Genomic DNA, 27,624 nt, shown 5'->3' with positions numbered 1-27,624 from the left:
CTGGTATAAGGAATGGGTAATCTCAAGTCTGAAGGGACATCTGAGTTTTATATACCGCAAACTGCAATGGTATGCGATGCTGCAGTGGCATGCATGGAGCTGATCTCCGGGTTGATCGTATTGCTCATATTCAGGGCTGATGTTTGTGAAAGAGGACACCAAGGACAGAGATGTGATTATAATTATGTTTTAGGTCTGTTGCGTCCATTTCAGGTCTTTTTCCTCAAAGCTGTTAACACAAAATTTGGGGACCCGATCCTATGACAGTGGCTTTAGCCTTATTTTCATGCACAGATATAAAAAAAAGCTAGCAGATAAAAGCAGAGAGAGACTAAATTTACAGTGGCAACATAAGAAAGTAATAGGTTAATTCCCCAAAATATAGAATGTGAAATGATATTAGGGCAAAAAGATGTTTCCTTTTGCCTTGGTTCACTTGGAAGAGATTATTTTAATTCACATTTTGTGAATGAAAAGGCCGTCTTACAGAAATGTTTAGACAGGCTTCATCATCTGCCAAGAAAAAGTATAGCCATATATAACTATGTGATGAAACAGTCCACAGAACTGAAAGATTTAGCCAAGTAGGCGTAAACTGCAAGAAAATGTTTGCAGCAAGATATACTAACATTGCAAAACCTGAAAAGGTGGGAGCGTTCTGTTTGCGTTTGGTCCTTTGCTCACATGAGATGTGTAGGAACGGCTGCGTTGGATCGGGTCAAAACCCGGTCTGGCTGGTGTCTGATAGCAGCTGTGGAGGCCCCGAAAGGCTGTGGAGATGCATGTAGCCATATTTCCCCTGAATACTTCCCTGGTCTCCAGTAATGGCAGGTCAAGAGCTTCCTAAGGAAAGGAAAGCTTGTATGTATTTTAGTAGCAGTGCAGGTCTCTTCCATGCAGTTGACTTTATCGTCCTAGAACTAACGTTTTTGCTGGAGGAGGTCCATGACCTGCAAATGCTGCCATCTCTTCAGAATACAGCGTTTTCTGATCTCCGAGGACTACTGCGCATTACAATAATACACAGCATAATCAAGACATAATTTAGAGAGAAAGTTGACTTGGTGTCTTAGCTCCTCCCCCCCCCCCCCCCCCCCCAGTTATGGTTTTATTTTGGGAAAACGGTCATACCACCATTTTAATGCCATATTCTGATATTTAGTATTGCAATCAAAAGTGCCTAGAGTCTGTCTTAGTGCCTGGAGTAGAGGATAAGCGATTCGGTTGCCTTGTTACCAAACTAAATAAATAGTCATGAAATTCCAGATGCCCTCGAAAGTGTGGTACCTGTTGTGATTAAGTGAATCGGTGTGCACTGTTGGTGGTCATACTGCATAAAGCTAGTTGTGTGTAGGTCTTCAGAAAATGAGCTCAGATCTGTTTGTCTAATCTTTATAACCACTTGACTAAAAAGTGTGACTATATTTATAACATAATTCATGTGCTGTAAACTTCCCTGTCTTAAAGAAAAGATAATGATACAATGCATGGTCTTCATTGCAAATCTGGAATATTTCAAGGTCACACTGATTTCTGTTCTCCACAAAGATAATGATTAAATATGTTTAATCTTTCATGAGGGACTGGCTGTAGGAGCTAACATTTGATGTAACACTTCTAGCACAATGATACTTCATGTTAAACTTACCACGTAGGGAGTAGAATTTTAGGTCTATCTGCATATAAAAGCTGCCCCAAATTAATCAAAAGCTGATCTGTTTTCAGACTGATGTAGCTATTTTTTTGTGGCCATCTACTGTTCTGTAAACTGGGAAATTTTTTCAGCTTAAATTAGCTGATACTTTGTTTTAAGCTGAATTAAGAGAGTATAAACTTTGGGTTTGTGCCAACATAATGACATAAACCAGAGCATTTTTTTTCTTGTAGACAAAGGTCTTAATAAGTAGCATTTGTAATACTCACTCTACAGTCTCCAGTTAGAAATAAGGGAAAACAAAGTTTCTTTGTATATTCTGTTGTCATCTTCCCACTGAGAGGGACGGCAAGTATTCCCCAAGACAACTTTATCTGAAAATAAGTTAAAGCTTTAAAGGCCAAAAAGAAAATACAGGAAACCAACTAAATCCTTTTTTTTTTTTTTTTTGGTCAGAACTAAGGTTTGGATTTGTTTATGAAGCAAATAGGATGGGGCAATTTTAATTTATCTTCCTGGCTGATGGGGGTAACAGGGGCGATGCCACCCAGCAGCAGGGCCGGTGCGTTCCTGCCTGGGGAGCAGGCGGCTCTTGCTTCGGCCTCTGTCATAGAATCACAGAATCATCGGATCGTTTAGGTTGGAAAAGACCTTTAAGATCATCCAGTCCAACCATTAACCTAACATTACCAAGTCCACACTAAACCAATTAAGGGTAGACTGTCCTCCCACTGGGAAAACCAGGGGAGCTAAAATAACGTTGGGGTGTCTATTGTCTCTCTGTAATCCGTTTGTATTTTGTAATAAGAGGAATATTCAAGTTTCTGTTTCAAAGGTTATTTATTCCAGCTTGAGGTAAAATGAACTTTATAGTTACTTACTGTTTACAAGGTCTGAAGTGCAATTTTTGTGGAGAAGCAAAGCAGAGTAGCAGCTTTTTCTGAACTTCTGTATTTTCAGGAAATCAACATGACAGTAATGATAATTTTGACATATATATGTATATATTGAAAAACGACATTCAGCCCACTTTGTGCACAGTGTCTAACATGTATTAACGCATATTTAAGGCCGGAGCTTAGGAGGCCCTTTGTACCCTCGTCCCCACAGCAGTGAAGAGCAAGAGGAGTGTTCCTCGCACATTGTGCCGTTACCTGCTTAACTTCTTAAATCTCAGAAGTCATTTGTTCCCAAGGATTAGACACAGCCTTCCCGTTCAAAGCGGCGTGTGGTTTGTCTGTTGCTTCCTCGGCTCAGAGATTTGCCTTGACTGAAGGGGAGAAGGATCCCAGCGTGTTTTCATTTCGGACATCGGTTGGGGAGCGGTTCCACGTGGATGTCAGGCAGCAGGTCCTGCGAGGTTTTCCTTTCTCCCCCCATGCATAATGCTGAGGTCAGAAGCCCACAGTCCGTGCCTGGAAATGGGTCCATTACAGAGCATTTGCTCCGACGCTTCCTTGATGCTGGAAGGGGATGCTTCATGCTGGGCTCAGGGACCAGCTTCTTGGCCGAGGGGAGCAAAGCTCGGAGTCCAGCTTCCCCAGATCAGCAGCCTCCAGAGGTTTTTTTTCCCCTCGTTCACACTCCACAGCTGGCAGTGGGATGTCACTGGGAGTTGAATGAGGCAATTCCAGTGCACTTGTGTTTTCTGTCCCCTAACGCAGTAATGTTTTAGCAGTAAAATCTGTTTTGTTTTGTTTTCCTCTCCAAAAGCATGTTCTTGTTTGGGAAGTATTGCAGGAAATGGAAAGTCTCCCAAGTTTAGCCTCATGGAAATACGTTTCCAGTTCTTCGTTATAGCTGGAAATGAAATCTGCCCGGATTCCTTGATCACAAGTGTCAGGGATTTGTTTCTGTAGGGATAATTAGTCTTCCTTATTTACTTTAAAAAGCCAATATGCAAAGGAGTTTTTTATGTCTAGGATGAATAATGTGATATAAAAACACATATCTGTGTGCATGATTGTCACTTACATTAGAAGCTACTGTGGAAGATTGTTTAATAGGCTTATTGACCTGTGGTCGTTGTGAGCTGGTTTATACAGAAGTCAGAGGAGAGACCATTTTTTATGAAGATAGCGGGTCAAACTGCAGTTGTATATATGTGCTTCTGAGTGACTTTAGGGGGTTTTCAAAGATGTGAACATCCGAGTTGTCACCTCCTTTGGCTCGCTGCAAAGCCACAGCCTTGTGTGACTGTGTAAACAGGATGGGGGTGGCAGGGGGGTGTCACCAGTTGTCCAAAGGCTCTGTTAGCTCTGGAACCCACTGGAATACTAGAATATAAAAGTACAACAGGAAAAATGAGTTTGCATGCAATTTTTCCCCCCCCCCCCCAACAGATGCAGTCCATATGGAAAGGACTTCTGCAAATGTTTACATGAGTTTCTTTATTTGTACGAGCATATTTGTTACAGATTTTTGTTCTAGTCAGGTTCTTAAAGTGGTTAAGTGCCGTGGTACAATGAAGCGGAATACTTTCTATGGCCACTTTTATCACAGCTGGGGGGAAATGAAATCCTTAGTAATTAAGGTTTGCATTCCATTAAATAGCAAAAGACCAGCTTGCTCTTTGTGACATTACATGATCATTTATTAAATTCCTCATGAGTGTAGTTCATTTACAAACATCATCTTTACCAAAGTTTATTGACTGTATTCCACCAAAGTGACTGGGACCCTCTTCTAAATGGGTTCAAGAAAATTTTTCAGTTTCTTTTTTTTTTCTCCATAATATATCTGCTTTACAGAGGAAACGTCTGTTTTGTCAAAAATCTGAAAATACTTGCTTCAACTAAATGAATGTTTGTATTTTAAATCACTATTGGGTTTTGGGTTGGGATTTTTTTTTTTTTTTTTTTTTTTTCATTTTTGTAGACTGAAAATTCTTTTTTAGTGTTATTAGTAAAATGAAAGATTTTGTGTATCTTGGGTAGAAGAAGTGGGCAGGAATGCCAGGTTTTCAGTCAGCCTTCGGAGAGAGAGGGGTGCGTAATGTTAATTGTAGCTTCACTAATTTAATTAGGGTAAATTTGCATGCAATTTCTAACAGCAAGATGGCAATTTGCAGTGCATTTAATATATTCATCAGACTATAGAGCTGGTTCTTCAACCCTGCTGCATTTCCCTAGTGTTACAAAGTACATGTGGTATAATAGGCTGAAAGATAATCGTGGGGAGAATAGCTTCATGCTTTAGTTATCTCCAGCTGCCAGAATGACCTGTTTTAAAATTTTAAGGCCCTTGTTCTCCTAAAGCATTGGGAGACCAAAAAACAATGATTGTGTATATAAATATTATGCTTTCAGTATTCCCCTTGGTCAAATCAATAGTTCAGATTAATTACAAATACTCTTTGTTAGGATGGTTATATAGGAGCAGTCACTGAATTCAAATTGCATGCAAGAATTGCATTATTGCTCAGTTATTAAAAAAAAAAATCAATATCTGACATAAATATCAGTAAAGATCATCTTTTATCTTACTTCTGTAAGCTATCACAGTGCTCATCAACTTCCAAATTAAGACTTTTACTAACTTACCTTGAATACACAGGCATCCCCTTTCGGTTTTACTTGATGGTCTTTACTCTGATAAACTAACGAATAAGCTTTTAAAATTGAAAAAAAGCTAAAAATGAAAAGTTTTAGGAAATCTAGCTAAGTATTTGCTGCAACTGACTTGAAAGAATTTGGCCTAGGTTTTCTGAATGTGATTGTTACTAAAGGTGCCTTAAATACAGTGCTAATTACTTTGAAAACATTGTCTAAAGCTGCTTGGTGCATGCCTTGCTCCTTTATGAGATGTTCTAGCAGAGAAGGTGGCTTTTTTTTTTTTTTGTGGTACATCTTGAGTCGTGCTACAGGATTACAATTTTCTGCTTTCCTTCTTGTTTAAAATATTTAAAGTAGAGTGACTTTGTTTTCATAAGCTGATGCCTTTAAATACCTTGGGGCCTCATCCTCATGAAAGGGGAGCATTTAAAAAATAAACAAACATATTTCTCTGAGTGGTCATTATATAAATTGTTTCTATTTCTGTGTTTAATGTGTTTTAAGAGAGGAAAGCCAAGAAGGGAGGCTGTGTCCTGCCCAATGATTACGATCCCCCAATATCCAATTTTGTAGACATGTAGGTCCTACCTATGATTTATATAGAGCTGTTTTTAATGTTGGCCAGCACTGTAAATATTAAACGGGACATGGCCTTTGACGAAATTTTGACGATTGGGCCATTCTGTCTGAGGTTTTATTTTCTTGTGATGCATCCAGAGTCTAGCTGAAAGCTTTCTTCTACCGCATTTACATTTGGCAAAAGTATCTATCAAAAAGATACAGAACTGTATCTTTCCAGCAGGGATTAATAGACTCTTTTGCTTGTTTAATTAGGATGTTAGATTCTGGCCGTTGAGCAGATTTCATTCAGTTTTTCATTTGATCTTTTCCATCACTTCAGTTTCTTGAATTGCTAAAATTCTGTACGTCACTTCATAATGAATCTTGGCAATCGCTGAGCTGCCCAACCATGGTGGCAATTTCGCCATCGCTGGTCTATAAAGACGACTTGCTTTAACATGAGAACTAGGCCCTACGTTTAGAAAAATTAAGCAAATTACATTCCCTCCATTAAGGGAGGGCTGTGTGGTTTTCCAAACCTGTTAGTTTTAATTAATATAACATCTCTATGTCACAGCTTGTCCTTTTATTAGTTAACACTCCGTGAAATTCTTGTGTACGTTGTCATTATTCCTCTTCTTAGATGTTCTGATGAATGCTAAAATGGTTAAAAAATATTAATGCTTAAAGCATCAACGCTGCCAGCTGAGACATCCGTTTGCCTTAGCAAAAATTTGTGTCAGACTTTCTTTTAATCCATGCAGCTGTCCTCATAAGGCTTAATCTGATGACATTTGTAAGGCTTTTTGTTGCGTTGTAAAAAATCTTGTTAAACTTACAAAATCAGGGCTTTAGCTGCAAAGGGGAATTAGCTCAACCTAAAATACAGGATTTCAAGTAAATGACATGATGATAGATTAAATGAAGACATAAAGATACAGGTGTACATTTTAATACTCTGTTCTTTTTTTAAACAACTATACACAATTTTCATATATGAATAATTAAAGGTGTGTAATTCCAGCTGTTCCCTGTAACTTCAAGGATATAGGATATGATTCCAGAGTACTCTTCTTCTGCGTGTGTGCACACATAACGCGCACACACCTGTGTTATGGTGCACTGAAAAGCAACAAAAATCTGTCGGTTAGAGAAAAAAGTGTCGGAGTTATTACAACTACCCTCCCTGGAGACTACTAATGCAGAATGGTATGTTTTGGAATACCTGTTTACTTTTTTTTTTTTTTTTTTTTAACAAGTTAATTTTATTTGGGATGTTTAATTTTTAGCATTTAGATCTCTGATGTTTAGGCTGAATCCATTTCTGCCTTAAATTAAGTTTCGTTTGTTAATACTTAGTGCCTGAAGCACGTGTAGAAGCTGGACCTGAGGGTCTGTGGTTACACATCACTGGTTAAGGCTTGAGAAACTGCTTGGCTTTTTTTAGGGCATTTAGGAGGTCAATGAGCCTCCTCTGATCACAAAACATGCTTTTTCTAAAGCATTCTTTCTTTTTTTCTCTCTCCTTGGCATTTCCCACACCATGTATCTTACAATGTATTGATGACCTGTTCAAACTCAGTCTTCATCCAGCAGGAATGAAGCAAGAGGCTCATCATGACAAAAAAGTTGGTAATTTGAGGCCATCTGCTTTGACATCAGTACCTCGATGTACTTAGTTTCGCTTCAAAATTTGGTCTTTTATCTACTTTGGCAAATAATTTTTTATTTTCCGTCTAGCAAGAATCTTCTACCAAAGTTAACAGTTTGGCAAACTGACTTCCAAGCATGCATTAGACTTGAGGGGTTTTAATGAAGGCAGTGGATGTAAATATTCCTGGCATTTAATCAGAATACAGAAGTTTATTGTGCGAGGGCCTTGATGGGGGAGGGTTTTGGTCACAAATGAGTGTTTTTAGAATATATGGCGTTTTGTTCATACTAGTTAACGCTTACTGTTACGGTGCCTTGGGGACAAATGCAGTCTTTCCAAATATTAAATTGCCTAATTATTTTTCCCATCATTTTTCATTATACCAGTACAGATGCAGATTAATAGGATTTTTTTCTCAACTTGTTGACCCTAAATAACCATGAATTTGCACTGTAATAAAAAGTTGTTTATCTTTTGAATGAATTTGGAAGCTATATAGTTATGATTCACTGTTGCTGAATGTTAATAGCATACACAGCACTGCTGACTTGCATAAAGTCATTTAATGATAGTAAGTATTACAGTATACCGCTTGTGTATTTAACAGCATGTGGGAGGATTATTTTCTTAGATACGCAAAGCATTACTCTGTGTTTAATGTCTTTCAGAAATCGGCTGCCCTTGAGCATTGCTACTGTACTAATCTTACTAGATTAGCCTCTAAATATTTCAGATTGTTAGGTAATGGCTCTTATTAATATTTGCAAAGTTCTTTCTGGTGTAACTGAGCAGCTTTATCATAGAGGGCCCCAGGCTTTCATGGTCTCAGAAGAATAGTATTGAATATGAGGAAGTATATGCGTAAGGAGCAATCTCAGCTTTAACGGTACTGCCCAAATTTCTAACTCTGAGCCCCTAAAATGGGGCAAAGGACACTTCCCTGCACATTGAGGAGCATTGCTCGTCACCCACGGCAAGAGCCAAGTGCTGCTCTGTGGCTTGGGCATCCCTCATCGTGTGGCTCGGCAGATGCCGGAGGACCTCTGCTCCACACAGCTGCCCACTGTTTCACGCCGTACAGGCCGATGTCTGCACGGTCTCTTCTGCGGTCATAGATGAGCTTTCACTACCCGACGTAGACCCTGGGCCTTGGTCTCTTAATGGTAACGCAGATTCAGTGCCGAGCACCTGCGTATTTATCCAGCTTTCTTACTAGGTTTGACTTATATTTATAATTGGTTGCTTTCAGAGAAGTACCTAAGCTGCACAAAACAGGAGCTGAAGCCAGAGCAGTAACTACAGCGTAGACTTTAGCAGGGTTGTTTTGTATTGAGATTAATGCCTGGAGGCTATAGTCGTGACTGTGTTATGCGCCACTGACTTGAGGAGTTTGGTTGCCCAGCAGAGGTTATTTATACCATGCATGAAGAGAGGAAGTAGAGACGGTGATGGAAAAATGTGGAGCACTGAGGTATAGAGAATGAGGTTGCAGTGAAGATGTTTTTTTTTTTTTGAAGGAAGCAGATGTCTGATCAGTGCAAACAGCAGCGCTCCTGAGCAACGGTTCGCAAGCTTTTGCATCAGCAGCTCCGCTCCCATATGCGCTTTTGCGTTTATCATGTTTAGCTTGGGATCTAGACTAAAAGCTATAGGGTGAATTTTGACTTTGGTCTCAGTTCTTGGCACTGCTGTAATGACTTCTGCACTGGCATCCATGTGAGCTTCTGACGAAGTTCTAGCAGTAGCTTTATTTCTCTTCCCTTGTCACCTTGGTTTATTTAGCGGAATAGGAAAAGATGACAAAGGGTGACTTTGCAGGAAGATCTGAGTCCTGACAGTGCTAAGCCACTGCAGATCATCTTCTCAGCCAAACAGTTCTGCTGAGCACGAGGCATTCTTTGTCAGAGGCGAGAGAGCAGAAAATGCTTACAGACAAGCGTTTTGAAGTAGAAAATTGAGTGGTTCATTTATTACCGAAAAACATATCTGGTGATACCTTTTCAGTGACTGATTTTTTTTCAGGTTTTGTTTTACCTCTTTGTTTTCAAATGCAACAGCTTATCCCATACCCAGTGGCAGGCAGATGCCAATACACAGAAAACCCAAGATTAAATTAAGTCATTCCATTAAGTTCCTTCCATTAAGTAATTAAGTTCATTTTTAAAAGTTTTTTTCCCCTAATAAGAGTGATCTGCATAAGATCTGCATAAATACTTTAATACACTTCTAGTAGTGAACGTGAAGGGAAACCACATCTGTTCCTTTTTTGCTCTTCTAGCAGGAAGGCAGGAACTTGAAGAAATTAATTTGCCTATTTCAGCCAATACGTCACATGCTTTTGTGACTTTCACACCCGCTTTAAACCTGTACTACTGACGAATGACCCCTGTAACTTCCTAACAGTGCACTAATTTGAGACATCGAGCTTCACAGAGTTACAGTATTAATGCTTCTGGGTGTCCATGAATCTTAATCTTTAGCACCAAAGGGAAACTGAATGTCTTTTAACTACATTACCGTTAACTACGTTATCCCTTTCCATGCTCTGTTAATAAACACGATGAATGGGATTGCATGGAAAGAGTCTTCCCTAATGAGCGGCACTCTGGCAGTTTGACACCTCCATGCCCATTTGTGCAGCTGCGGTACTGGCCATGGACTGTAACTTCTGTTTGAAGTTCAGTCTTCTCAAATATTTTGTCTTTGTAATGCCAATTAATTCAGATAGAAAATGTATCAACATTATCACTTCAGCAGTTTCACAAAAATAAATATTTTAGGCAATAGTTTTAGATATGATTAGATATCTTCATCCTGAAGAATTTTTATCTGGCTTTATCTACTGTTTGACTTGTCTTCTTACCTGCAAGAATTTTATTTTCATTGAAAGTATGTGGAATACTATTATTTTAATAATTTTTCTTTAAAATCAGAAATTGAGAAAGGAGATAATAAGGTTGCTTGACCATTATATCGAGCTGTTTTCTGCAGAATAGACACAAACTACTGTAGTTCAGCACAAAAAGTCAAATAAAGGAGATCATTTTACTTTTCAATCTGATTGGAGCTTGCCCACACTAATGGCTGAATACAAAGCTAATAAAGCTAATAGGAGTTCTCCCTTAAATGATTATAATGATTGTCACAGAGTGGTGATTGGAGGTATTTCAGATGAAAATCAGTGCTGAAGCCAAAGGGATATTCCTGCTCTTTTGTGGGCTTACACTATTTTTCCAAAAGAAAGAGCTGTGTGCTCCCTGGATTCCTCTCGGGCGTTTCAAGTCGTTTGCCAAAGAGCAATGACTTTGTCGTCAAAGGTTGTTAAACACCTTCTCTGTAACCCACTGGAGGGGAGTGACCATCATGCTGCAGCAGGCAGGAGGGAAAACATAATTACTCGTGTCCTTTCCGCCGTATTATGTGTTTGTTCATGACAGCACTCGTGAAACAACTCCAATTAATAATGATTAGGTCTAACAGTAATCTTTTCAAAAAAGATAAATGGAACTATTTCTACTGATGAATGCTTTTTGCGTCTCGGGAGAAATAGGAATCACGGTGTGGGTTACTGATGAGAGCTCCTATACTGGATGAATAATCTTTGTAATTGCTGCCTTTTGGTTTGTCGTGCCTGAATCCTGCCTGATACCTGTGTGTCAAGAACTATATATGCTTGCAGTGAATACACGAATACTTTTTGTAGTGAATCACTTTAAAGTTTGTGAATAGCCTCTCAAATTGTCATCACGACATCCCTTGTCTTTCCCAGTGAAAAGCCGAGTTGCGGGAAGAATGCAGTAGCAAAGTCTGGGCCGTGCTGGGCTTGCCTCTCCGCTGTCGTGCACCCTTTGCTCCGGATTGTCAGGCTGTCTTGCCTTCTCCGCAGGTTCTTCTCCTTTGCCCATGCTTATTTGGGATTTTCACCTAGCAGATTTACTGACATAAAACTGTTTCTGAACTGACCGAAGAAGCCAACGTTAGCACTTGCCAAAAGGCAGATTTGATCTTCCCTGGCTGCCTCAGCCTGTTTTCCTTTTCAGACACAATCGGGGCATGTGATCCTAATTGAGAAAAGGATTTGTCCCGTCTCACTTCTATGATTCAGACATTTGGGAAGAAAGAAAAAGAAAGAATGTGATCCTTGAAGAAGATATCCCCATGGACATGTCGGACTAGAGTTTGACTGATAAGGAAATAGCCTCACTAGACTGAGAAAAAACATCATCCATCATCTCAAATCGCAATCCTTTTCTAGTCAGAAGGGAGCTACAGTTCTGCGGTGGCACGGAACAGAGAAGCCCTCTTCTAGAAAAGGATGTGACAAAGCGACAGCACCTCCCGTTTCAGGCAGGCAGCGAAGCTCTAGAAGCCCCTTCACATGGTGCCGTGCTGGTCTGCTTCGTAACAGGGGTACGACAGATGCCTCTACCCAAGATGAAATTTGTACTCGTGGCTGTAGTTTTGATATGCTGTGTGGTGGTGGGCAAGGTATTTATCTTCTCTGACGCAGTAGGAATAAGCTACTGTTCTGTATGGAGCTGCTGATACCTAAATGTAATAGCTGTAATAGTGTGTCCATTGTAGTCTGTATAAATATGAAGTATTTATCGCAGGCTTAAATATAAATAGGGGAGACCTGATCGCTCTCTACAACTACATGAAAGGAGGTTGTAGCGAGGTGGGTGTTGGTCTCTTCTCCCAAGTAGTTCGCGATAGGATGAGAGGAAATGGGCTTAAGCTGCGCCAGGGGAGGTTTAGGTTGGAAATCAGGAAAAATTTCTTTACGGAAAGGGTGGTCAAGCATTGGAACAGGCTGCCCAGAGAGGTGGGGGAGTCCCCATCCCTGGAAGTGTTCAAAAAACGGGCAGAGGTGGCACTCTGGGACATGGTTCAGTCTGGTCTACCCTTGATTGGCTTAGAGTAGACTTGGTAGTGTAGGTTAATGGTTGGACTGGATGATCTTAAAGGTCTTTTCCAACCTAAACGATTCTATCATTCTATGATTCTATAGATATTCCTAGCAGTACAAGTGGTAGATAACAGAAAAAAACAGAGGGAGAAAGGGGTTTTGTACTGCCTTGAACCAAAGGCAGTGAAATGCAGCTTATTCTTCTCCTACGACTTTGTCGCTTCAGGGTCATAGTTTTAAAACTGCCTTAACGAAGTTCATGTTGACTTCATTCTGACCTAGGAGATGACTTTCTCATACATGTGTGTAAGGAAGTCATTCTGTGTTTAAACAATACAGCGATAATTAAAGAATACAGTCCTTTGCTTCAGCTAGTTGCTAGCAAATCCACGCTGGAGCAGTAGGAGGAGTGAACCACAAAAACCGAGTAAGTACGCGTATGAATATAGGCTGTCGACTGTTTTGTAGCCACAAGCTCAAGCCAAGACTGTCTGGGTTTAATACCAAAGTAGTATTTTAAAGGTGGCTTTCATTTCTAAATTTTAAGATTTAATACTTTGTTTCAATTCTCTAAAGACGTTTCAAAAATCTGGGATGTTTTACATGCTTCAGAGCAATTTGAAAGCAGTTGGCAGCAAATACTCTGCCTCACCAGAAGTATTTGGTAGTTCTCAATATCCGTACATGATATGGGAAATCGAATGTGAAGGCTTCTGCCTGTCTGAATATAATGCTGTTAGCAAGCAGCGAGGACAGGAATGCTGCTTTGAATCCAAAAAAAGTGTTCACAGAAGAACCATGCTTTGAGTTCTTCCAAATCTATTTCAGGAACGGGCAGTTTCTATCAAAAGGTATAATTTCCTATGTATTAAATCTTAAAAAGTTTTAAACTTTTTTGGAGAGGCATATGCAAAATGTACTAGCTGCACTCCAAAATTCACTATTTTAGGGTTGTGTTGCATCTCTGTGCCATACCCAAGGGTCTGTACTAAATCCCATTGCTAATTCCTCAGCACTCGTTCATGAGTAGTATCTTTGATGCTACTGTACCAAGTAATGTACTCAAAACCCAGATGTTTTAGGGGTCTCTGGTCTGAGCTAGAAATTTCAGGATACTGTTCTAGGCTAGTACTTGGTGTCTCATCTCACATCTGGTTTGCTTTAAAGACCAGATATTTGGGGGTATTGAAATCTCAACCCAAAGAGCGCAACCAGAAAGAAAGTTGATTTTGTTTTGTTGGGATGTTTTGGTTTGTTTTGTGGTTTTGTTTTGGTTTTTTTTTAAAAGACATGGATAACTAAAGACATGGATAACTAACGTATCTTTAATTCCTTCAGGAGACATTGAAAATGCACTAGTACAAAGATCTGGAAGACTCCTATTTCTTGCTGTTGCTACACTCTTATTATTTGATTAATTGTTCTTACACTTTTTCAGTGTGCTGTAGTTTTTTAATCAGTTACATTTTATACTATTTGATAGTTTCACTCTTTGATTCTGACATCCTAAACTATACGTCCCTCTAATGTCTATAAATAGCATATGTTTTACCACAGCAGCAGTGTATTACCTCGGTCTTTTATGCTCAAAGCGTGCACTTTGTAAAAACTTAGACAAATCCAGAATATAGAGCCAGCCAAAACCACAAATTCTGATTTAGACCTACTTGGCTCTTCTGAATCATCACGAGCTCTGGGCAGTGAGTCAGCCAAGAGCTGGTTTTCTCTTCAGTATTGTGTAAACACAAGATGTTTCCCTGGGCTAAATATTATTGAGTAAAAAAGTCATGTTTATTTGATTTTTTTTTTTTTAATGTCATGTAGTATATAAAAAATGATTAATACATAAAGCTACCATCTGGGGAAATCTGAAAATCCTTTTCTTTTACACTTTCTTCATCAGCTCAGTTTTGAACATGAAGCAGTTTTAGGGTACCTGATTTTTTTATTTGGTTCTGTAAGTGATAATGATTTGGATCAAACTACTGACAAAGCTTCATGTATTGTGCGAAAATTAGCTTTGGAAATTGCCGTTTCATTTAAAGTAATTAAGAGAAACCGCGGGACTTAATTCACAGTTCTACCATGATGCAATTTGAATTCTTAAAATCCAGGATGAAAGTTCCACAGCTGATTAGTGCATTTTCGGGGAAAACTTTAGATGGGGATATGTAGGTGTATGTAAACATGACATGGCCTTTTAAGCATTAGGATGCTGTAAGTACGTCAGCTGTGACAAGCACTGGAAAGGCTGGTGACTATTTTCTAGACATCCCATCCTTTGGCTTCTGGCAGGTCCGCTCATGCACCTTACGTCTTTCCAGAAATCGCTCTTCACGGTGATTTAACGAGAGGCAGTTACCTTGCCGAGCTGTCACAGCCCCAAGCACTCGCTCCTTTTCCCTTCCTGCCCACCCTTGCTGTCCGTAGGTCTGGCTGAGCACCCGCAGCCGGGTGGTGGGTAGTCCCGGTCCCTTCGCTTTAGTTTTTCCACTGTGGTGTTGGCCGCCACTTTGGAAATTCAGCGTAGATTGGTGGGCACCAGTCTGCCAGCAGATTTATCTCTTTGCAACTCTTCACCATTCATATGGTTGAAGTGGATGGCAGGTAAGAAGATTAGAGAGAAGAAAAATATATGTGTAATAGAAATATGAGCAGGAATATAGCTTGCTCCCTTTTCGACCCCGTTTATTTTAGTATAGTCAAATGCTTTTAGTTCGCAATGATGCCTTCTCTTTCAAAATCAGCAGCTATTGTCTGGTTATGGAATTTATTAACATAGCCCTTGAAGTTTGTTATTCTGCTGAAATCTATGATTAATTGTGGCTTTTTTTTCCCCATCTTGTTTTGTTTACAACTTCTAAGATGTAATACTGCTGAGAAAATAGTTGTGTGACATTAAGAATACTGGTTTAGGATAATAAAAGTCCAGTGTCGAGGGACTCCTGCCTGTGCTATTTAAAAGACTGATCGGAGGTTCTGCCCAGGAAAAAGAGTTGAATCATATTAATACAATATATTAAGATGAAGTCTGACTGTGCTTTTGGTACTTGTTTAGTCATGATTCAGCAGGAAGGGCAAAGGCAAGGTGCAGTGTGTGTGTAAGTGCCCATACGTGCAGGAGGTGGTAGGAAATGACTGCAGCGTTCCCCTGTGGCATAGCAAAAGCAGAGCTCCTTTAAAAAGAACTGTACAGTGAGCTGCAGATACAGGCTTTTGGTTTCTTTGTTTATCTCGCTTTATGAAAAAGATGATTCTGAGGGTAGAGAATTAAAAAAAAACCAAAACAAAACAGATGAGAATGCACACAGACGCAATACAAGATCTACAGTAAAATTCTAATCCTCCCTTCTCCCCCAAAATCAAAGACAGACATTAAAGACATGAAAAAGATGACTGGTGTTTATCTTTTTTTCCCCCTTTCAATAGTGCGGCTTCATGACAGCATATCAGAAGAAGGATTCCATTACTTAGTCTTTGACTTGTAAGTATGTGTTTTGCATATGTTTAGCATGTTGGGGATGTGGTATTCAAACTTCTAGATGGAAATAAAAGCTCTCAAGATAAATCTATGGTTCTGGTGCAATGAGCTGGACAGATAGATGTAAACAGAACTGGAAGGACAGTAATATATTTGGTCATTTGCATGTGCAAGATCTGATTTGTAAGTGTCACTGTAAGAATTCCATATTAAAAACTTTGAATAAGTAGGGCCACTGTTGAAGTGGATTTTAATATGAAATGTAGGTATGTAAGTTGCATGATATCTGCCAAAGCTAAGCAAACATCTGACTCGGAAAAAATAATTTGCTGCAAGCCAGTTGTCTGTAAAGGAAACATAAAAAAAACGTGTGGAAGAATAGTTTCTCCTCAGAAATGCTGGATCAAAAGGTAAGCCTGAGTTTCCTCAAGGGAAAGGCTCTTTTGGTATTTTATTCCCGATTCATCTTACCCATATATATAGAATGTTTCATTTTGACACCATTCAGAATGGAAAATGCCCAGCACATAGAAAGGAAGTTTCCTTCTTATTTCCCATTTTGCTTCAGGAATTTCTGTCCTGTGAGCTGTTCATGTAGCGACTGTGCCTATGTGGAGCTTGTTTCTAATAGATAAGGCTGTTGAGTGGAAGAAGGGATGGTGACAACATGAACTATGTGTCTCAGACTCAGCTTAAAAAGGGACACTGATGTTCTTCATTCTTCCCTGGGACAGGCAAACTTTTCCACTCACTTGAAAAGTTACTGCTTTTGGTTCTGGGTATGGGCAAACATGAACGATAAGGCATTGTCTTGCAAAACTGACTGATTTAAGTAAAATCATCTATTTCAACTGCAAATTTTTCCAGGGCAGTTTATGGTTTTGACAAACAACACCCCCTGCCCCCGAGAGCTTTCTTAGGCCCAACGTGGTTTTGCTGGTTAGAATGCGAACACGTTATTTCCCCCAGAAATGTGAAATAGCTCATTTCTAAACATACAAACTGAAATATTTGCATTCAGCATAGGTAAGTCAGAGCCTGGATTTTCCACAATCGTGTGCTTTCATGTTCAGGTTACATTCTGGTTTATTTTCTGACTTAATTTTTTTAAAGAAATCTGTGAAGTCTTCTTCAAGACTAGATTTCAGACTAGCAATACAAAAATATTAAATAGTCCGTCTGCAGTGAAGGCATTTAGGGTTCAGTACTCAAATCCTAACTGGGCTCAACAGGAACTTATATCTGGTATGTTATCTATCCCAGGTAAGTGCTCTGATCGTGGGCTTGTAAATGGCTCTAGGGCACAGCATGCATACTTGTTCTCTGACATGCACTGGGTTTTGTTCTGCCTTTTTTTTTTTTTTTTAAGGGCTACAAAGGAAATCTTTCTATGTGGATTTGGAAGAAACTTCTTAATCCTGACCATTTCCAAAAAGTGCATGCAGAATTCTTAGTTCTAAGGACAATATCCCTTTTATAAACTGGTGGCATTTTTATTTCTTTGTTGTACTACTGTACTATTAGAAACTATGGCCTACTGTAATTGCAGTTAGTCCACTTCTGCCTTAAATTGAATATATAATGCCAGATATATCTCGGGAGATTGCGATCGCAATGTGAACTAGAAGGCATTTGAACAACTTCAGAGTTGTAGCTGCCAGTATCTGTATCTCAATAGTAACAGAACAAATAGAAGCCTGTATTCTGCAATAAAAATTAATACCTAACCCAAAGATACTGTCTTAGCAGAAAACTAGATTCTGCAGGAAGCATTCTGCACTGCCTGAACTTCCTCTGTTTCCCCGTCAGTCCCATTCAGGACAAACATAGGAACAGATTCAAAAGTATGCTGTTCATTTAGAATGGTCCGCATGGTTTTGCTTTTCATCCTCTTCAAAGAAAGAGGCCTCCAGCATATATATATACAGCTTTTTATGTTTTGATCATGTGGTTTGGGTTTTTTGTCAAAATGAATTATTTTGCAAAAAAGAAAAACATCTAAATGGTAGAGGTAGTGACTGTACTGACCGATAGTTGTCTTTGGAAAAGCAATGTGTTGCATTCTTGAAGAACTTTTGCCTAATTCGTAACGATGGCTGTTCACAATTAATTCTTCGTTCTGAGTACGAAATTATTGCTTTAATGCTCACTAACGCTATTTGTTAGTGAAACTTCATCTTTTACTGCAGTTAGAAGTATGTGGGTTAGTGGCTTGTTTAAATGTACAGAAAAGAACTGCCACAAAAAAAGGTACCATATGGACTTCTTTAATATGAAGGCCAAGTACATGCTTTTCTTTAATTAATTAATTTTTATTCAACAGGAGCCTGACTGTGGTGTAACACTGTCACTCCACCCACGCATACCATCATGTCATTATCTTAATGATTTCTTTCAGACTGCGTGGGATTCAGTACGACTGTTTCCTTAGAAATGTCTTTTAGACTGCATCCCACATAAGAAAGTGAAGAGGAAGAGTGCTTTTTCTGTGAATAGAAAAACACAATCCTTGTCACTTTCTGTTTTGAATTTCTAGTAATCTCTTTTGAATTAATGTCATAGAGATGTCTGCAATCCGAAGGAGAGAAGCCTGTTGCTTCGCTTGTGTACCTCAGTGATAGCCGTGCTTTTACCTGGAGGAAAAAAGTGATTAACGTACTCTGTTAGGGGTGTGCATTTGGGTGAAGAGTTCTAGTGTCAAAATGGGAAGCTGGAAGTCTTTTAAAATCCATGTGGAAACTGGACAGTGAACAATGAAGCGCTTTCTGATAAAATGTGGTATTGGGGTGTTCCTGTAAGAAGCCCTGCATATGAGAGATGCACTGACGTATTGACATATCATATATATATATAAAAAAATTATCTTTGGTTGCCGACTCCTCATCTCTGAAATATATACATGGCAGTGTCATTCTGGAGTACGGTAGTTGATTTGCACTTGACTAGGCAAAGTAGTGATTTTCAAGGTCTCGTTGATGTCACTGCCAAGGAACAGAGGCATCTTACTGATCTACCAATATGGCTCCTACGTATTTTAGAAAATTAACTAAGACAGCCTTCTGTGATACTTCTCCCAAGCAAAGGACTTGCTCCTGTTAAGTTTCTCTCACTAGAAACAGTGAAGTAATTTGCGGATTAATAAAACGTGCATAGTAAGATTAGTAATGGACTTCATGAAGTTTCTTACTCCTCTTCCCTTATTGGTTAAGGCAACTGTAGTTAGGATTTGCGTCTCTCTATCAGCCCATTTCAGTTGCTAAGCACAAATGAGATTGTCTTCAGCATTAGTGATGTCAGATGAGTTCAAATCCAATCAGTTCTGTCAGTATTAATTGCTGTATCTGAAAGGAAACAGCTGTAGCACTTGAAGACTCTCTTGTGCAAGTCAATGAGATCCTCTTTTTTCAGTGTCTCCCATTTTAATGCACTTGATGAGATGCAACGATTGGTACGTTTAGAATCCTGGCGTTGCTGTTGAATTCTGAGTGGGGAGGGACTGTACTGTGTAGAAGAAACAAAAATACCAGAAAAAAGCCTAATAGCAGAACAATCTTTGCCTAGGTGCCTGAATCTTTCTTTCTTTTCGGAAGCAGAAAGGTCATAGACAAATGTGAAAAGTATATGGCCGCTGTAACTTTGTAAGACTGCTTCCTCGCACCTTCGTTATGAAAGCAATTTAAGAAATAAGAAATATAAGCTAGGAGGAAACACCAGTGTGATCATCAGCACAGGCTTTTTTAGCTGGCTTTGCTGATTTGGGAGTTCCTTTTTAATATCTTATATTTGTAAATTTTCCTATCAATTGAATATGGTACATGAAGTTGAGTATTTTTGTATGTGGTGTTACAAACGTTTGCAAGAAAAAAATGTGGCATTTAACACTGTAAATGCAGTAATTTGTTTTAGTAGAAGGTCAGTCGAATTAAGCAGCTAAAAACTACTTCTTAGTGTACTTCTTCCGAGAGATAAATGGAAATAGCATCCTTTGTACGTGGAATCCTTCTGCTTGCCCCTCTCTCTGCAGTTTTTCTGAAAGACATACCTGGTGCAGAGGGCCTTGGTGTTTCTATGTGTTGTTTGTACTTCTTTTGTTTAAACAAACCCATGTGCTTTATATGGTGCCATTTTAGTATGCTCTTCAGAAAATCACAAAAGAACAATAATAATTTGTGAGAAGCAGTGGTTTTTAATTGTACCCTGAAAGTTACTAGAGATATGAGATAAGATTCATATCCTGAATGTCCTGTCATGGAACAGGACCTCACTGAAGTTGACAATATATCTGTATCAGAAAGGCACTGAGGTCCATTATTTACTTCCCATTTTAATCTTGTGGGGAGAAAGTAGCTTGGCAGCTGTTCATGGAGCTTTACAGTGAAGGACCAAAGTCGGTTGTGGGTTTTTTTTTTACTTTTTACCCTCTGCTTTACAATCTTCACTTCCATTGTGTATAGCCTACCTAGATATATTTGTTGATCTAACTATGGTGGTAGTTGCCTTCTAATGTAAGTACACAGATTAGAATCTGTGTATGATTCTCACCCCACCCAAATGGTAGGATGTATCCATTTTCCATTATTTTAGCTGGGGGGGGAAGTTTAACAGAAGCAGCAGTCAAACTATAGGTAAGTCCTCTATTTTAACTTCCTTCTGTAATTTGACTTCAGAGATCAGCCTAAGTATTTCTGTTGAGCAGCAAAAGCTCCAAGAGTTCTGATTTCAGCGCATCTCTCCATGTAAGGCAATTCAGTGTTCCTACTGGTACCAGAGCAGTAGCACAGAGCCATGCATTCTCCAAAGAGTACATCACACTTCCGTTTCAGGTCACAGCCTTTGCTAGGCAAGGAGAACCTCCTAGCTAAGGATCTCTTCTATTTGTGTAGTTTGTATTCATGATAGATCTCTCAGGTCCTTCCCTAGCTGTCGTGTTTCATAATTGAAGATACAGGGGGGGAAAAAAATCGATCTAACAAAATGACACTCTGGTATTAAACTGTATGGAGTATAAAAACAGTTTATTGGTAACTGCGCTGTTCTTTATTTATAAAATCAGTGAATGACGTAGGTTGGTAAGGATCCCTAGAGGTTATCTGGTCTAACCCCCTTCTGGAACAAGGTCCAGATGAATCAGGTTGCTCAGGGATTTGTCAGGGTTGGAACATCTTCAAAGGTGGAAATTCCACAACCTCTCTGAGCAACAAGTGCATAGTAAATAATTACAGGAACAATAAAGGAAGAAAAATCCTTGTATCTATTTGGTATTTCTGGTGTTTCAGCTTGTCTGTTGCCTTTCATACTGTCTCTGCATATCCACCCATTAGAGAGTTGCAGACAGCAGTGAGATCTCCCCTGAGCCTTCCCATCTTAACGGTGAACAAACCCAATTATCCCAGCCTCTCCACGTGCCTCCAACGCTAGCCGTCTTGGTGGCCCTCCATTAGACGCAGCTCATTCTGTCAATGTCAAACCCAATTATCTCAGCCTCTCCACGTGCCTCCAACGCTAACCGTCTTGGTGGCCCTCCATTAGACACAGCTCATTCTGTCAACATCGTTTGTGTACTGGGAATCCAAAAGGGGACATAGTACTCCGGGTGTGATCTCAAAATGCCAAATGCAAGGGAACAATCGCTTCCTTTGACCTGCTGGCTGTCCTGTACCATGATGCAGTTGACCTTTTTTGCTAGAAGGGCACATTGCTCATGCATGCTCAATGAGCAAAGGCCAATAACACGGCTGTAACAATTTTCTCAGTCAGAGGCTCAGAGGTGCAGGTGAGTTCTGACCTCTTTTAGTGCCCTGCGCTACCTTCCTTCATTATGGCCATTTAGCTGTCGTCTGATAATTATTCCTAACGTATCCTTCAGAGTGACAGAGCGTGGGAATTGTTCACTACTTGTTCGGTTGTCAGTGAAATTCACCTGCTCCGTTCTTGCTTTTATTTTTTCATCGTTTGACAATGGTTACGAATGCCAAGCAAATGTTTAGTGTCAGCAAATAAGAATGCATATCCCCCTCTTTTCTCCGTGCTTGAGAAGAACAAGCATCAGCTTGGTGTTCTCTCCCACTGAAATGCACTTCAATGACAAAAGGTTTTTATTTTCTTTTTTGGCTTGGATCAAAAATGAGTGTTTTAGGGAAGAATAAGATCAAAGGATGCTTTGTTTTTTCATTCATCACAAAGTGAGAATTATTCCTCTTTACCAGAAGTGTGGTAGACAAATACATATGCAAAAAGGAGATATCAAAGACTGTCAAAATATGCATCAATCAAACATTTTGTGTAACAGCAACCAAAGCCAGTTTCTGGAAGGTAGAAGATAAAAAGAAAAAGAGAGAGTACAAATTAGACAACCAGCTATTTTACCTCCTCCAGATTTTATTGCAGACTTTTGCACAAAATAGCGCTCCGTTACCTGAAAGTGATTACTTTCCCAAGTCAGTCAGGTGTAAACTCAGAAGAAGGATGATGTAGCCCAAGTGTAAATGCAAACATGAAAATAAAGGGTTTAACTGGCCTTCTTGAAGAAAGGAGCTATGCTCCTGGTTGAGCAGGTCATTCCTGTTGTCATCTAATGTGCCTGAATAACTGGGATCTACAGCAAACTGTTAGTACAGCAATTTGCAAACGAATGTTATGGTCCTGAAGATTCGAAGTATCCTCCTTTTTAATTTTTTTAATCCTGTTAAGCTTAATAGTGTTCAATAATGTGATTGTATTATAGCATAGATTTTTAAGCATCTTACTCTTTAAGCACCTTGTAGCCCACTCTGGCTTTTACAGTTGGGGATTTATTGAGAATATAACGTGCTATATGAAAATTCACTACACTCATAAACAGTAATGAAATACAAACATTGATCTCCCATCTAGGAATTACTTATGTTGGCATATCAATAGGATCAAGGTTGCGGAAAGCAGGAATCGGACTAACTCGTGCATGCTGTCTGTTGAGGCTGTGTTTAGGTGCGCTGGTTAGGCTGTGCACTTGGGTGCTCCACGCTGTGTGCGTTTTCAAGGCTTGCATCTGTTTTCAGCCATTCAGAACAGCACCTGAACATATGAAGATTTGCATTTAGCTGTGAAAGTAGGCCAGTGTATCCCATAAAAGAGAAATGTTAGAGTATAGCACAGGAAAGGTGTTCCTGTTGCTTTGAGTCCACTCTCTTGTTGGCACAGGCAGCCAAGTTTTACAATTTTACTTAAAAGCGCATCAATTTTCATCTTAAAAATAGGGCACCTGTCTCAGTTACTTTACCAAAAACTGTTTCATTACACCAGTTTTATCACTGCTAGAAAACTTCTCCTGCTTTTAACCCTATATTTATTCACAGATACTGGGTGCTTATTTATTATTGTACCACTGTTGTCCCTTACACAGGGACAACATTGCTCTAAGGAGAGCACGGTTTATGCTCTTTGTCTTCAGTGTTTATTTTCATCCCTCCTACACTTTATTTTGCCAAGCTAAACTGACTTTGCTTCTCTGAGAAGATACGATGAGTGAGTGAGCGGGTAGCCTAGTAGCAATTTTCTGCTCGTCTTGGTGTTTCAATTCCCTTTTCTGCACGTGAGTAACCAGAACTGTGCACAAAACGAGGAGGGATTTTACTGCTGTACGTACGGACATTGCTATCATCCTATTTCAAATGCATTCCAAGACTGTGGTAGCATCCTGCTGGTGACTCGTTCTGGACTGTCGTCTTTGGGTTATAACAACACGGTTTTATTTCTTTTTGACCACTATGTAACTATTACACCACTGTTTGTACAATGAAATGCGAACCATGCAGCCATGCACAGTTGGTTCTGTAACTGGTCCTCTGGATCATACCATTCTTTCCTCGTACTATTAATGCCTCTTAAATTAAGTGGCACTGTCACTAAACTGTTCCTACTTTCTCAACAAAGATAACAGAAAATTTTCTAGGAAAAAACTCTGCCATTAAACTGATTAAGGTACTCTGCTTCTACTGATACTCGCCTTCCAACTCAGTATTCCTCTTTCTAGCAAAAGTACAAAAAGCAAGCCACTCTGGCACACAGTTACACCTCTGTTGTGTAGTGACCTACGCTTAAAGATCCTTTTCCCTTTTTAGCATTATTATATTCTCCTTTCTTACATCTGCCTTACGTTTCAGTTCTCAATTTATCCTGAACTGTTCTGAACTACAGCCACAATGCTCCTTGCTGGTCAGTTCCCTTTATTCTTGTAGTTTTACTACTTGCTCTTGACATCCTTAATTGATATATGGCATCTTGCCCAATCAACTGCTGCACTTGGCTTTTATTTTCTAGTTACGATTGCTCTTCCACCACATCCTTTTTATTCATGCAATGATTTGGACGGACAAACCTTCCACTTCTAGTTCCTTCACCTGGCTAGTCAAGACCTCCTGCATTTCTGTACAAATATTTCAGTTATTCCTCTCTGACTTCTCCCTGTCAAGTTAATTGAAGATGCATGTTTTCACTTCTGAAATCTCCTTTCCCATCTTGCTTTTTCCAACAGAGTCACTGGAGGTGAATTGTTTGAAGATATAGTTGCAAGAGAATATTATAGTGAAGCAGATGCCAGGTAAGTCATTTGTTTTTCTCATGTTGCCTTTAATAATCCTAGGATAGTTACTTAACTACCTCATGGTGTTTGGCATCAGTTTCACTAGCACAGTCTGTGAGACTCTAGGATTTCTCCTAGGGTTCTCTTAGACTCGGAAGGGCACAGTTTGGCATTTTGAGCTCATGACCGTGTGGTGGAGAACTCGTATGAAGTCTTGACATCTGCCGATCTGAAAAAGCTGAAATTGGATCTCAGTTTGTTAAAATCTTTGTGAACTTGTGAAGTTGTTAAAATCTTACCCAGTTTTCTCCTCTGCAAACTGGACGTAACATTTCAGCTATCTCATCTAGGAATTCTTACATTTGCTGATCAAAATTTGAAATAAATGTTGGTCTTGAAAGAATTTTACATTAAATATCATTTTTGTTCTTGGTCCAGAAGTACTAATTTCCTTTTCATATTTAAACATTTTTGTTGTGTTTCATCAATAAGCAATTATACTGTGCATCTCATAGTCTGAGCTCAAATATGAAATCTCTAGCAATTTTCTGCAAGTGCTTGTTGAGAAACTTGAAGAATAAGTTGACGATTATCATAATTTGCATGCTGACATAAAGTATCAGGGCCATTTTTCCATCTTGGAATCTGTTTGCCCTCATAGAATAATAAATCTTAAATCTTCTCATATAATTATGAATCAGAAACATTGTGGTCAATTACTTTAAAGTAAATATGTTCTACCACTACACTCTTCACAGAAAATTTATCTCAAAGTAAATTTAAAGGATCCTCACATTTTTTTGTGTTCGTAGTCACACACCACCATTGATACCTATTTAGTACATATAATTTTTGGTTATTCCTTTACATTTGGAATTAATTGGCAGATGGCCGGAAAGCATTAAGTGTCCCTAACAACAGTGGTAGGATAATAATGAACAAACAAGAAGTTACTCTGAATATTAGGAAGCTTCCACTGTTTATTGCTGTTACTGATTTCTGTAGGAATGGTAGAACACAGCATTACTCCTAGGCATTTAAATGTGGAACAACACATAGCAAAACACACTGTAGAAGAGAAAACAAAATTAGTAATTTAGGTGGGGTGGAAGGAGAGGAGCTATGTTTAAAAAATTTTTGAATGATTTTTTTTGCCTGCTGTGATTCAAGCAAAATTTCTAATATTGATGCCAAAGGCCAGCATATGGTGTCGTTGTGTGGTTTTAAGATAGTTGTGATTTAAAAGTAAAAAGTGCAAGACTTTGTTTTTTGTTCTAGAATTATGACATATTGGAAGGGGCTGTGCATATATGTATAGAGGATATATATATATGCACTTTATATGTTCAGTAAAAACTTGACCAAATAAGTGAAATAGTTATCATGCACCTCTGTATTTTTATATATTTATATATATACATTCATGTGTGTGTGTGTATATATATCTATAGCTATAGTGCGTGTGTGTGTGTGTACCCTGTAGAAATAGTAAATGGACTTTATAGATGCATATCCTAGGACTGTTAATACTGGTCTGCTCCTGCAAGCCCTTACTCAGGCGAGTAGTCTTTACTCATACAAGCAGTCCAGTTCAGTGAGTTATGAACTACTCGCATAAGAAAGGGTTTTCGGGCTTGGGCTCCAGTTACTGATTTATGACCATTCCTTCTGAATTCCATGGTCAAAACATTTTGGACGAGCAGTATCAAATCCTTGGCCCTTGATTACTATGTATTACTTACAGTCACTGACTTCTGCCGCAAGGCTATCTTTTAAAAAAAATTCATAAGCTCTTGTGGTGCCGAAAAACATCTGAAAAAGTTCCAGCGCTCTAAAAGACGAATACTGCAGTTGTGCTTTTTGGCATCGTAGGCTGGCCAAAACTTGCAAACCTGGGCGTGGAAAAAAAGGTGCTAATAAAATTAGTTAAAGCACCAGAATAAAACATTTGTCTACATTTTTAATGCGGATTTCCATTTCATGGGTGACTCCTAACTAAACCAGTGCTTGACAATGTTTTAAATGAAAATGCATGCCACCTTTTTGAATGACTTGGCTTTATTTTACTAATCGTTTTCAAGAAACCGTTAGATTCAAAATGAGAAATGTTTTGCTTTTCCTTAGCTTTTGACTTCGTTTCATTTGTTTTCTGTATACCGCTTCATTTCTGAACATTTTCTTGTTTCAGCACTTGTTGTAATGTTAACTTTACTGTAAAAATTTCAGAAAACCAAAACATAATGACTAATTGTTTTACTGCCTCCACTTTATTTTTCCCATAGCAGTTTTTGGAAACTGGACAAAGCTTCCATACTGCTGAATGAAATTACAGTCTCATGATTCTGTCTCATAGGTGTTGTATGTTCCATGTTAAATGTCTTTTTTGGTTTGGTTTCGGGTTTGGGTTTTTTTTCTTTTGCTTTGTTATTTGGCTGTGTTAGAGCTGGAAATCTCTCTGTATTCAACATTGCTTTGTTCCAGTTCAGCGTGCGAGCAAGACTTGTCAGGAGGTGTAAAACTGTTTTTGTTCTTTATATTTTTTTAAAGTTTCATTTTATTTTGTATTTAATGTGATTATGTGCCTTTAAAATGTTCTCCCTTCCATTCTGCCCTTGTATCTTTGCAGTCATTGTATACAGCAGATTCTAGAAAGTGTTAATCATTGTCATCTAAATGGCATAGTTCACAGAGACCTGAAGGTCAGTATCTGGTGCCCATCAATTGGATATAAGAGTTTGGGGTTTTTTTTTTCACGCCGGGTACGGGCAGAGGGTGGGTTGTCTGCGATGGTCCCTTGCCTACCCTACTCACCCTCAAAACAAGTAGACGAACAAATAATGCATGACGCCTCTTTCCAGTTTGCAAGTCTACAGGCCTAATACACATCATGGCAGAAGGGGGAATGGTTGCCAAAAAAACTTGTCTCCCTCCAAGGTGCTGGATTTACCCCTTGCTGTCGAACGTGTCTGGTGTTCCGTTAAGGGTGTCCCTGTGTCACTGTGTACGCACATGGAGGTGAATTTTGGCTGTGATGTATGTCAGCTTGCAGATTTATAACGCCGCTTCTGTTCTGAGACCCCGGGTTGCAGTAGCAGAACAACCGGTCGCACACTGCTGCGTTAGAGTATGACGAACCCTCAGGCAAGTGATGCTAATTGCCGGCTAAATTGGACGGCGAGAAGTTAATAATTTACCTCAACCACCTCGCTCGGAGCGGGGGGGAGGGTTTTGATATCGGCCGCCACAATTTC

At 39.2% G+C, this 27,624-nt stretch overlaps 1 protein-coding gene across 20 annotated transcripts in view; it reads left to right on the top strand.

The window, feature by feature from the left end:
• Positions 1-27,624, top strand: part of CAMK2D (calcium/calmodulin dependent protein kinase II delta) — a 159,342-nt gene that overhangs the window by 81,172 nt on the left and 50,546 nt on the right. For 12 of the 20 annotated variants that reach the window (XM_075709016.1, XM_075709010.1, XM_075709008.1 and 9 more), the window contains exons 4-6: positions 15,762-15,816; positions 24,326-24,391; positions 27,000-27,072. In XM_075709016.1, the coding sequence (XP_075565131.1) occupies positions 15,762-15,816; positions 24,326-24,391; positions 27,000-27,072 (194 nt within the window). The remainder of the gene's footprint in view (positions 1-15,761; positions 15,817-24,325; positions 24,392-26,999; positions 27,073-27,624) is intronic. The other 8 variants (XM_075709029.1, XM_075709026.1, XM_075709019.1 and 5 more) reach the window with 1 other exon arrangement.

The sequence above is a fragment of the Pelecanus crispus genome, chromosome 4, assembly GCF_030463565.1.
Source record: "Pelecanus crispus isolate bPelCri1 chromosome 4, bPelCri1.pri, whole genome shotgun sequence".
NCBI classification, from domain to species: domain Eukaryota; kingdom Metazoa; phylum Chordata; class Aves; order Pelecaniformes; family Pelecanidae; genus Pelecanus; species Pelecanus crispus.
Note: the sequence above shows the minus strand (reverse complement) of the source record. Positions and strands in the feature narration are given on the sequence as shown.